The sequence below is a fragment of the Nicotiana tomentosiformis genome, chromosome 2 (genome assembly GCF_000390325.3).
Source record: "Nicotiana tomentosiformis chromosome 2, ASM39032v3, whole genome shotgun sequence".
NCBI lineage: Eukaryota > Viridiplantae > Streptophyta > Magnoliopsida > Solanales > Solanaceae > Nicotiana > Nicotiana tomentosiformis.
In genome coordinates this window covers 69115889-69128945 of record NC_090813.1, presented here as the reverse complement: position 1 = coordinate 69128945, position 13057 = coordinate 69115889, and the positions used below count along the sequence as shown (strand labels likewise).

General features: G+C 38.5%; 1 protein-coding gene across 1 annotated transcript; it reads left to right on the top strand.

Annotated features, from left to right (window-relative positions):
* Positions 1–7810: 7810 nt before the first annotated feature.
* On the top strand, positions 7811–12059 carry LOC104100599 (probable LRR receptor-like serine/threonine-protein kinase At3g47570). The gene is made up of 4 exons (XM_009607866.4): positions 7811–8849; positions 9025–9240; positions 9328–11304; positions 11387–12059. The coding sequence occupies exons 1-4, from the start codon at positions 7877–7879 to the stop codon at positions 11731–11733; spliced, it is 3513 nt and encodes a 1170-aa protein (XP_009606161.1). The 5' UTR covers positions 7811–7876; the 3' UTR covers positions 11734–12059.
* The last annotated feature ends 998 nt before the right edge of the window (positions 12060–13057 follow it).

The window sequence follows — 13057 nt, the reverse complement described above, 5'->3', positions numbered from 1 at the left end:
TCTTCGAAAATATTCGGAATCCGGGCACGAGGGATCGAGGGTGATTTTTTATCGACTTTTAACGGAATTGGAATTTGTTATAAATTGGATTATAACGAGTATTAGAGTATATATTTATGGATTTGCACATTTATTGACTAGTTTAGGAGCGTTGAGCATCGGTTCGAGTTATTGGAAAGGCTTGGGAGCCAATGAAGGAACTTCGGAGCAAGGTAAGTCTCCTTCCTAACCTTGTAAGAGGAAATTTACCCTATAGGTGAACTGAATCAATATGTGCTTCTATTTTTGTTGGCTACGTATATACGAGGTGACGAGAGTCCGTGCGTAGCAACTATTATGCTTAAGTCCGGATAGTTTAGGACCCCAAAATCATGCCATACTTGTGATAATTGTAACCTTATTGTCAATTTAAATTGCTTAAATTATATCGAACTTGGTAAATAAATTTCAAAAAAAAAAGAAAAAAAAAAGATTAACCTTGTTTTCTTGACCGTTAAAAGAAAAGTGACATTTTCCTTGGGTAATTGCTCCTTAATGAATTCTTAATTGATTGTTTGATTGTGTTTACTTTTGTGGAACGGGTCAAACGCCTCAGCAGAATAAATAGATGCATCTATGGTTCGCAACATTCGACCCTCCGGCAGTGCACAATTTCAATATTATGTTGGATTGGGTCGTACGACCTCGACATGATTTGCGCATGATTGAACTTGATTGCTTTGCAATTTACGATAAATGATATTTCCTCCTCGGCCTGAGATAAATTGGTAAATAATAGAAAATAAATTTGGAAATTTATTATGAACAAAAGAATTGTTTACTTATTTCACGACATTGAGCTTACAGTCGTTCTACGTAATCCATGCTTATTTTTATCATTGACATTTTATTTATAGCCCATAGTAAGTGTCGGAGCCGACCCCTCGTCACTACTTCTTCGAGGTTAGGCGGGATAATTATTGGGTACGCGTTGATTTATGTACTCATACTACACTTGCTGCACATTTTTGTGCAGGTGCATACATGCCTAGCGGCCTTGTGGGCGCAGAGGCGCGGTTATTGCAGGGACTTAGGTGAGCTGCATTCCACGTTACGAGTCCGCAGCCAGCAAAGTCTCCTTTAGAGTATTTATATTTTCCTGTTCCATTTGTATTTCGGACATATATTGTATTTTATTTTACATTCTTAGTTGAGGCTCATACACTTGTGACACCGGGTTTTGGGGCGATTATGGGTTGCACGATATTGGAATTGCTAAAAATATTATTATTTATTTTGTAAATTTCATCTTTTACCATTTAATTGAAGGAAATATGATTTCAATAATATTAAAATAAGAACCAAATTAAGTATTTATTTTTGGCTTGCCTTACAGCGGTGTCCGGTGCCATCACGACCTTTAATGGGTTTTGGGTCATGACAGCTGCAACAGATCACCAAGAGTGTAAATTCAGGAGGCGCAAGGAATCTATCAGACAGGAAGACGAGGGAGCCTATCATTGGTTGATGCGATATGAGATTGACAAGTGGACTTTGCATGCGAATGGTGGCACAAGATGGGGAATTCTGACTACCAAACTGTTAGAGTCTTTCAACGGGTTATTGAAGTCTGCACGTGGTTTACCTTTCACTGCCATGGTACGGATGTCATTCAAGCAGATGGCGTAGAGGTTTGTTGAAAGGGCTAGAGGTGCATCGTCATTGATGGAAAGGGGTGTTGAATTTACGCCAATACCAATGAAAAGATTTAAGAAATACAGGCGGCGAACATATTGGCATTCATATTTATAGTATTGCAATGAGCGAAATATTTTGAAGTTCGCACCGCTATCCATCAAAATCGGGGGAATAATACACATACCGTAAATAAATCCAGAAGGTTATGCTCTTGTGGGAAATGAATCATCTACCATATGCCGTGCTCACATGCCATCAAGTGCTTTCAACATACAGGTTTAGGTGCAACCAACTACGTTGATAAAGAATATGGTTTTGCTGCATACTTAAACACATATAGTGGGAAGTTACAGCCAGTGGGTGCTGAGCATTATTGGCCGCCGGAACCATTTAAAATGGTGTGTAACAAGGACTATGTACGTCAATGATAAGTGGAAAAAAGAATGCATATACGGAACCAAATGGATGTTGGTGATACCATTTATGCGCGCAAATGTGGCATATGCTCGCAAACAGGACACGACCGTCGTAAATGTCCTTCAGCTGATTTGGGTGGCGGTGGTAATCCAACTCCTGGTGAAAGTTCATCTAATGTGTCCAACTATCAAGGATACACGTAGTGTTTTATTTCCGTAATGTGGTTGTAATAAGTGTATGTACTTGTTTATCTTACAGAATGTATGAAATAAAATTATATTTTCATTGCTGTTAAATCTTATTGATATTTAACATCAATACTTCAGTACAACAATCTAACGTAAACCCATTTAAAAAAAATAATTATTTTGTCGACCTGAAAAGCTGCTCGCCTGCAAAAGCTATCTTATGAAAAAGCTGTATTGTACCCGAAAGAATCTTTAACACGCAAAGTATAGCGCGGTAAAATACTACGTTATGTGTGTTGTCTTGTCGACCTGAAAAGTTGCTCGCCTGCAAAAGCTAACTTCTGGAAAAGCTGTATTGTACCTAAAAGAATATTTAACACGCGAAGCATAGCGCAATGAAACACTACGTTATGTGTGTTATCTTGTCGACCTAAAAAGTTGCTCGCCTGCAAAAGCTATCTTCTGGAAAAGCTGTTTTGTATCAGAAAGAATCTTTAACACGCGAAGTATAGCGCGGTAAAATATTACATTATGTATGTTGTCTTGCCTATAAATAACTAGTGCATTTTAGTTATTATCTGCGCTTAACCAAAACAAATAGCAAAATTTTCCATAAATTTTTCATTTTTCTTGCATTAACAAATGTCTGGATGCAATGACCAACCAAGGTGCTATTGTGGCAAACGTGCGATTTTGAAGGCATGTTGGTCAGATAGTAATGTTGGGTGCAGATACTGGATATGTCAATAATTGTTTGGACGCAATGACGAAAATCAATGTATGTTTGAGGAATGGTATGATGAACCCATTAACCAGGAATACTACAAATCATGTTTGTAGTATGTTTGGAATATGAACGGTGAATACCAATGCCAGATCTATGAAATGCAACGAGAAATTGCGGCAGTGCAGGAGAAACTAAAAGAGGCGGAAGAAGGAAAAAATAGGTTGGAAGAGAAATTTAAGTGGTTGGAGCAGAGAATAATAGGCGGTAGTGACTAAACAAACACATGTATGTGTTGAGTGTAGTATTTTATCTTTATGTTTTCCGTGTCATGTATTTTCATTAGTTGTACTGAATTTAAATTATATTAAGTTGCTATGTTTGTGTTTGTGTTGTATTATTAAAATAACGAAGAACCGGAGAAATAAAAACATAATGCTCATATAATATAAACAATAAAAATATTTGCTATTATTTACTGAATATCATATGTACATAAAATAAAATAAAAAATCAATGTGTCCCACATCCTGTATGCTTTAAAGCAGTCGTTGGCATGAGGCGCATCCCATCCCGCCCGGCTACACTATCAGGATCATCCTCATCACGTCGCCTCTTTATCGGAGAATGCGTTGCAGTATGATCGTCAGTAGGGCTGGCAGGCTCGAGAGAAGGGGCAGTAGATACAGCAATAACCTACAGTATAATAAGATATTTTAGTATATGAAATATGTATTAGTAATGTACGTGTTAAGTCACATAAATTTAAATTTTCTTACCATTGTCTCGTCAGGCTCTTGAATATAATCATTCGTCGCAGCCATGTCATTATCGCACAAGGTGGCCTCCGTGACGGGCGAGGATAAAGCCTTAAAAAAATATTTAGATATTTATGACTAATCAATGAGATAAAAAAAATATAAATAATAGTAATACAAACAAACCTGCGTCTGTGAAAGATCCTATGCATCCCTCGATAATGAGCCATAACTCAGTCGACGCCCACTATCCACATCTCGTGTCGGACGATCATCAGCAACGGCCGATGGGTCAGGAAAATACTGGTCCCAATCCTCTCGCGTAATGGTCGTGCCCGCGATCAACAATGGACCTGACAGGGTCACTTGTTAAGTCCCCGGAGTAAGCTGAAGGCTGAATGGCGGCATATCACTATGAGCATGGTCTGGCTTATGGAGTTCACTCGGCTGATCAACTCCAACATCCTCAATAGGTGCCTCAACGGCCCCTTGCTGGGGACCACCTCCTCGTCGACCCCCATGACCTCGTGGAACACCCCTACCTATCTGGGCACGCCTGCCACATCGACCACGTTCCGGCTCCACTGGTGGCCCACGATGGTGCTACTCTGGCACCACATACTCAGCCTCGTATTCTAAGGGCTCATCATCTCGGGAACGCCTCAATGTATGGGAAGCCAAATCGGTAACCAGTCAGCCATACTCGTGCAAAGCGGGTGATCCCTCACCGATATTCTACTGCATCTGTAGTACCAACTGGTGGAACATATGTAGGCCAATAGCCTTCACAACATGTAAAATATAAATTACGGAACGCTAGGTTAACCTTATAAGTAAGTATACCAAATAACATACCAGTGTCTCGTGCCTCTCGGTGTATGGAATGTACCGAGCGCCAAGGCGATAAATGGGATTCCCGACAAAAAGTCTGGGTAACGCTGCGGTACCAACCCATATACTCATGATGACCATCCGACCGGTCAGGTGGAGGGGGGATCAGGTCATATCGCTGGTCCCAAGTATCAATCTGCGCCTCTAGCCATGCCACATATGTCTGGTCTACCCTCGAACGATCATCCCGATGGTAATGTGTCATGCCAAGCGGGCGGTGGCGGTACAAGCTACGGGCGACCAAACTGGTGAAGTACTCGCTCGGTAGCATGATGCTCGACAATATCGAGACGCATCAACGGGGCGGAAGAGCTCCACATAATTCGGCCTGTAGAGCAATAATCGGGCAAACCAGCTATTAGCTCGTCGCCGTATGGCCTCCAAATGAACTATTAAGTAAAAACAGGAAACGTGAGTATACGCAACACATATAAAGCTAGGCCAAGTAAACTTAGGTATACATTTACCTATGCGCCCTCCAGCAAATCTAACAAATCCCTGTAATAAGGGAGATTATGTCGAGCCTCGTACTCCCGTCCATATCCTCGCTTATCAACCCACCTCCTAGCTAAAGGGAGAAACAGAGGTGGTGCATCCGGAGCTAAATGTGGTAGATGTGGCTGCAACTCCAGGAACCGCTCCCAGGCCCAAACCTAATATACAATGTGGACGTAAAATTTAAGGTATATTTTTACTAGGTATGTTATAATGAAGTGAGTATTCGACTATGTTTTCACCTGCAGCAGCGGCAAAAATCCTGCAACGTCTCGTTGGGTGCCTATGCTCGCTCGTCATATTTGCCTGTACAAGTAATCGAGAACAGCAACACCCCAGCTGTAATGATGTAAATCATATAGCCGCTCAAGATGATGAAGAAATTTCAAGCTGACTAGGTTTCCCGAAGTGTTAGGGAACAAAACCCCTCCAAACATAAGCAGCAGTAGCAACCTCGTGTACCAATGAATATGAAGCTCCGGTGTATCATCTGTGATGTCAGCGTGCATCGCCTCCAAATGTTGCCGGACAGGCGCCAACTGCAGACGACTAGCCCGAATCAATGCAGTCTCATCCGATGGCTGAAAATCGGTGAGCCGCTGCAGCATCTCCAGGTACTGCAAACCCGTATACTCTCTGATGTATTTGGCAAAGCAACATGGTGTCAATCAACGGGCAGCCCATACAGGACCTCCACGTCCTGAAGCGTGATAGTGGCCTCGCCAATGGAAAATTAGAATGTGTGCATCTCCAGTCGCCACTGCTCTATCATAGCCATGATCAACGACCAATCCAGCTGCAGCCGGCCGATCTCCATAATCCTATAAAAACACATATACCGGAGGCGTCTGACTATACGGGGATGGAGATGGTGGGCCCTAAGAAAGTCCCATATATCGTCTACTCTCCTGGCGCGGAACGTCTGGGCCAGTTACTGTCCCTCCCATATGTGGAAAAACCTATGCTCGGCATGTAGCAACAGTAGCTTTAGCGAGGAAGGTCCGGCATGTAAAGGCGGAACATCCATGTCGATTACTGTAAATTGAACAATATTAATTACATTATTTTTTTTTCATTGCTTAAATATATTGCAATACCTTCAATATTATAATTTTATATGTTATTGTTACTATATTGTTAATTAGGTTGATACATTGTCAATATTATAATTTTCTATTTTATATGTTACTTTAATATGTTAGTTTTATTATTTTATATTTTTATTTATGACTCACTTATTTTTTACTGTAATAAAATTAAATAATTAATTTTCATAACTATACATGATTTAATTATTAAATATTTATATAACAATACTAAGTTTGACAAATATTGTTGTTTTCTCATATTATTTTCTTATGTTTGTTGACTAGAATTGGAGAGAGTTTGTGTTTGAACTATCAACTTTTTTGACGTATTTTTGGGTATAAGAGATACTTAAATGATTAATTTCAATAACTATAAGGATACTACGCTAAAGGGCACTATATTTTACTACGCTAAAAGGGCACTACATTTTACTACGCTAAAAGGGCACTACATTACAAATAGGAGCAATACATTACACCACAAGATACCACTACTAGGAACTAAAGTAACAATTTATCTATTTTACTAGTCTTTAAGCAAATAATTAATCTAAATCGGATAAAAATAACAAATAAATTTAATCACAAAACAATCACGAAAATACATATACCACGGTAAAAAGTAACTAATTAATATTTTTTTTAACAACTAATAATAATTTCTCTATTTTACTAATTTTTTTAGCACACTAATACTATAGTTCGGATAAAAAATAACAAATTAGTCAAATCGTAAAACAATCACAAAATAACATAGAGCACATTAAAAACAACTAATATGCATTCTTTATACGAGTTTTAACAAAAACTAAGTCGGAATACCTCGATTTAAGTTTTTGGAAAATTGAAGATTTGGTGATTTGGAGCCGAAACAAGTTACTCACTCCGAGATAACGCCTTAGCTAGGACGTGGGATCGAGAATCTATACTTTTTGTGGAATCGGTGGGCTCCACTCGGGCTTTTTTTGATTGAAAATGGGGGGAGGGGACCGCTGTTGGATTTTTAATTTGGGGGTGGGGGAGAGGGGAGGGGCGATTCTGTTATGTGGGAAAGGGGAAAGGGACGACCTTTATATATGTATAACGTCCTATATTAAGACGCTATAGCGTCTTAATAAAGGGCGCTATACATTCCCGCTTTTTTGCGTTCAAATATAGCGCCTTTTAAAAGAGCGACATACTTAACTAGGCAAACGACCGTTAATGTATAACCCCTTTAAAAGGGCGTTATATATAAAAATATCACTAAGTTTTTATTCCACATATTTTGGTTCTTTGAGTCCAAAAGAACCATATTTTGGTTCCGGACTAGCGTGAATTCAACAATCAACGTACACAGTTAGAGCACACAGGCTACGTAAAGGAAAGTCCACTATGGGCTAATACCACTTGCCTAGCTTTATATATTTTGTGGCTGTCCCTACTTGGATTGAGTTTTGACTTCTTTATTTCAACAAATTTTAATAGTAGTATTCTTTTTCTCATAACAAGGGGAATATAATATGTCCGGCGTCGATGGATATATAAATGGCGACATCACACTTTTCACATTTACAATTGAGACCATACTAACAAAGTGATGTGAAATTGCTCATCTCTTATCTAATTGGGATGTGACTCCTTACTTTAAATATTTAAATGTACCACTACATTTTTTGCAATAATCGTAAACAATTTTCTCCCATTCGCTCAAACAAAATGAGGATATCATTACTCGAGAAAACTCAGCTTCTGGCATTTTCATTATTTTTTCACGTTATAGCAACATGCTTAGCCATGAATATCAGCACTGATCAAACTTCTCTTCTAGCGTTGAAAGCCCACATCACTTCAGACCCTTATCGCATTCTTTCAACAAACTGGTCTTCTTCAACCTCTGTTTGTAACTGGATTGGGATCGCTTGTGGCTCTCGTCATCAACGAGTTACTGTACTCAATGTTTCAGATATGGGCTTTTCGGGTACCATCCCGCCACAACTTGGCAACCTTTCTTTTCTTGTTTCACTTGATCTAAGCTACAACAATTTCCAAGGTGAACTTCCACCAGAGCTGTCTCGTTTGCAAAAATTGAGAGCCATTAATCTTAGTTTCAACAACTTAACTGGAGAAATTCCTAAATTTCTAGGTGACTTACAAGACCTTGAAATGTTCGCCGTTGAAAACAATAGTTTCAGTGGGTTCATTCCTTCTTCTATCTCAAACATGAAGAATCTTGGATTCTTGAATCTGAGGTACAACGATCTGGAAGGAAATATTCCTATAGGAATAGCCACTCTTCAGAGTTTGAAATGGTTGAGCGTTGGATTCAATAAGCTCAATGGCTCTAATGTGCTCTCCATATTCAACATCTCGACACTGGAATATTTGGATCTCAGAAATGCTGGTTTAACTGGCGATCTTCCATCTGATTTGTGTCGCCGCCTTCCAAGATTGCAAAGGCTTGGGCTTAACTTCAACATGTTAAGTGGAGAGATACCAAGAAGTATATCAGAGTGCTCGGAACTTCAAGTCCTATTGTTGTTGCAAAATAACTTGATTGGAGCAATTCCAAGAGAACTTGGGAAATTACAGCTGTTGCAAATCTTAGCTCTTGGGTTTAACAAGTTACAAGGTATCTTTTTTTTTTTTTTTTTTACCAATTATCCCTGGAAAGAACTCAACTTGTAGCATTGAGTACAGAGGCAGCTCTAGTTTTATTTTGAGCTAAATTACTTCTAATCCAGCAACGTTACTTAAATCAGTTCATGAATTTTTTTTTTAAATCTTTCTGCTTAACAATTTGACAGGCACAATTCCTGATGAGATTGGTCATCTTTATAACTTGAAGCAATTGGGCATGGAAAAAAATAAATTAACGGGCTCAATTCCTTTTACCATATTCAACATTTCATCACTTCAAGTTTTATCAATGTGGGACAACAAGCTTGAAGGACCTCTACCAAGAGAGGTCGGAAATTTGAATATGCTTAACGTACTTGATCTGGGAGTCAATAACCTGACAGGTATTGAATAATATTTAATCAGACAAGATATTAGAATTCCAGTTCTTCAAATACCTCTACTGATAATAATCTTACTGAATTTTGCAGGTGTACTTCCAGATGAGATCGGTAACCTTCAACAGTTGTTGAAGCTTAAGTTGGATTTCAATACCTTTAGTGGGTCGATCCCTGTTAGTATCTTCAATATTTCAACTCTTGTATCCATTTCACTCACACAGAACCACATTTCAGGTAATCTTCCCTCCACTATAGGGCATGGATTACCCAATCTTGAACGAATTTTTCTAGGTGCAAACAACATTAATGGCTTTTTACCTAGTTCTATCTCAAATTTGTCTAAGCTTACCATTCTTGAACTCAGTGCAAATGAACTCACAGGTTCAGTTCCTGACTCTCTAGGAAACTTAAGACTTATTGAAATTCTCAACTTGCAAGGCAACTCCTTTACTAGTGAATCTTCACCACTGAGCTTTATTACTCCTTTGGCCAATTGTAAACACTTAAGAGAATTGATATTGTCTCTCAATCCCCTAAATGCAATGCTTCCAAAGTCCATCGGCAATCTTTCTTCTCTTCAAATATTTGAGGCAGATGGATGTAACATCAGGGGTCATGTTCCCATTGAAATCGGAAATTTGAGAAATTTATCTTATTTGAAGCTGGAAGACAATGACTTGACTGGCATTGTCCCCAGGACAATAAGTTCTTTGAAAAAACTTCAACAGTTTTCACTTGGAGCAAACAGAATAAGTGGTCCTTTCCCAAATGGTTTGTGTGAGCTATCCAACTTGGGTTTGTTAAACCTTTCACAAAATCAAATGCAGGGAAGTATTCCTAGATGCTTGGGGGATGTGACTTCTCTAAGGGAGGTTTATCTTGATTCCAACAACTTCACCGCTGGCATACCTTCAAGTCTGTGGAACCTCAAAGACATCTTGAAGCTGAACTTGTCTTCTAATATCTTCAATGGCTCTTTACCACTTGAAGTTGGAAACCTCAAGGCTGCAATAATTCTGGATCTTTCCTGGAACCAAATCTCAGGCAACATTCCTAATACATTAGGAAGTCTACAGAAATTGACTCAACTGTCTTTTGCTCATAACAGGATTGAAGGATCTATTCCTGATACACTTGGAGAACTGATAAATTTGGAAGCATTGGATCTTTCATATAATAATATTTCTGGTGTTATTCCAAAGTCATTAGAAGCACTTAAGCAACTAAACTTCTTTAATGTCTCATTCAATAGGTTACACGGGGAAATTCCGAATGGAGGACCTTTTGCTGATCTCCCTTACCAGTCTTTCGTGTCAAACGAAGGATTATGTGGTAACCCTCAAATGCATGTCCAGGCCTGTCATGCAAAATCAAAGAAAAGAATCGTGATATTTATCGTCGTTGTCTCTTCTGTTATTGCTTTAGTAGGCCTTGCTTCAGTAATAGTTTTCGTGTTGATGAGACGTCAAGGTAAAACAATCAAAGCTGATGATGAGTGGTTGCCAGATGTAGCACCACAAAGATTTTCCTATTATGATCTTCAAAGAGCAACTCAGGACTTTAATGGAAATAACTTGCTAGGTAGTGGAAGTTTTGGTTCTGTTTACAAAGGGGCATTAACAGATGGGATGATAGTAGCTGTTAAAGTTTTCAATGTGCAGATGGAAGGTACATTTCAAACCTTTGATAGAGAATGCGAAATTTTGCGGAATCTTCGTCATAGAAATCTCACCAAGATCATTAGCAGCTGTTGTAAGTTGGATTTTAAAGCATTGGTACTTGAGTACATGCCAAATGAGAGCTTAGACAAGTTGCTATATTCTCGAGAGTATTTTTTAAACATAAAGCAAAGACTGAATATCATGGTTGATGTTGCATCTGCTCTGGAATATCTCCATCATGGTTACCCGGTACCTGTTATTCACTGTGATCTGAAGCCTAGTAACGTCTTACTTGATAAAGACATGGTGGGACACCTGACTGACTTTGGCATTGCAAAACTCTTAACAAAAGAAGAATCTATTGCTCATACTACAACCTTTGCCACAATTGGTTACATTGCCCCAGGTGAGTTTTTTATTTAAGGTGTAACAAGGTTTTTGATTAACATATTATAAATTAATTACTGACATTTAATTTTCATTTTCAGAGTATGGACTGGAAGGTCTTATATCGAAGAGGTCTGATGTTTATAGTTATGGTATCATGTTGCTGGAAACTTTTACGAAGAAGAAACCTAATGATGAAATGTTCATGGGAGAGTTGGATTTGCGAAGCTGCGTGCATAGTTCACTTCCTGATAAGCTGGATCAAATCATAGATGCCGACTTACTAACACTAGATGAAGAAAACATAAGTGAAAAGTTGCAATGTGTGGCATCAGTTTTGGAGTTAGCCATGAATTGCACAGCTAAATCTCCTGGTGAAAGGATGAACATGACTGAAGTTGTAGCAGCATTGAAAAAGATCAAAGATCGGCTTTCTTCCCATTATTGAACGACCTAATCAATTGACAACAGGTACTCTCCAAATCCTATGTGCAAAGAGAAAAACAAGTTATGAAGTTCACCGGCATTAACCATCACTAATTGTTTCTCGAATGCTATTGCAAAAGATTGTGCTGCTTTAGGAAGTTAAAGGCATGGAAGCTCATTTACTTCATACTTCGAGAAGTTACTAGTATAATTTTGGAGACTACTGTTACTAAAAGCCGAAGATAGCTAGCTTGTGTACCTTTTTCTTTTTCTTAATGATTAATATTAGCTTTAAGAATTTAAGTTTTATCCTCCACTTTCGTGCATAATCATTACTTGTCTTATATACTACTCCATCACATTTTATACTTGTCTCTCTTGTGTAGCAACTAAGAGAGCCTTTCCATTATCTGGTTTTTCTAAGTATCCTTCCTATTAAATATACAAATGAATCCAATATATCTCCCACGTTACAACATTTTTCAGCCAAAGAAAAGAAGAGCTGCAATATAAGTATGTATATACCTTGAAACTATGCTGTTTTCAGTAGTTATTTTGACTTGAGAGTTCCTTTTTGTAACTAAACTAACCATTGAAAGTCAAGTTTTTAGATGGTTATGGCCTTCAAGAGGAGGGATAACTCGAGTAAAGCAACATAACAATTAATAGCCACTGATAAATGAAGAGTCAACAAGAAAATATCTTAGGCAGAATAGGAGTTGAATCTAAAGAAATCAGAAAAACAGAGGTACTAGTGTAGTGATAAGATCTCATATCGGATAGCTACTGTCTTTTGCTTGTGTGAATAATATAAGTGTATTTTACTTCATACTTAAAATGATAGATTACATCGAGAATATATACACAAAAGCTAGACACATAAGTCAACAATGCATCCCTGAGATCACGCCTTCTACCTACAATATTTGACTATCTATCCGACATACAATCTAATATTTGAAATAGTCTCTGACAATATCTAGCACCCCCCCCCCCCCAAGTTGGAGCGTACATGTTATATGCTCCAAGCTTGGTTCAATCCGAGCTCCTCTAAGGGACTTAGTAAGCACATCTGTCAATTGGTCATTTGAACCGACGAAGCTGGTAGCAATGCATCCGGACTCGATCTTCTGCCGAATAAAATGACAATCCACCTCTATATGTTTTGTTCTTTCATGAAAAACGGGATTAGAAGCAATATGAAGGGCAACCTGATTGTCACATATAAGCTTCATCTATTTGAATTCGACACATTTTAACTCTAGGAGGAGTTGTTTCAACCAAATAAGCTCGCATGTGGCAAGGGTCATAGCTCGATATTCTGCTTCTGCACTAGATCTAGCAAC

What these genes read in the sequence shown, in the direction of transcription:
- LOC104100599 (XM_009607866.4), top strand. Translation starts at nt 7,877, where the DNA reads ATGTACCACTACATTTTTTGCAATAATCGTAAACAATTTTCTCCCATT. An exon ending in GGGAGTCAATAACCTGACAG is followed by an intron (nt 9,241 to 9,327) that starts GTATTGAATAAT and finishes TGAATTTTGCAG; the next exon opens with GTGTACTTCCAGATGAGATC. An exon ending in AATTGGTTACATTGCCCCAG is followed by an intron (nt 11,305 to 11,386) that starts GTGAGTTTTTTA and finishes TTTCATTTTCAG; the next exon opens with AGTATGGACTGGAAGGTCTT.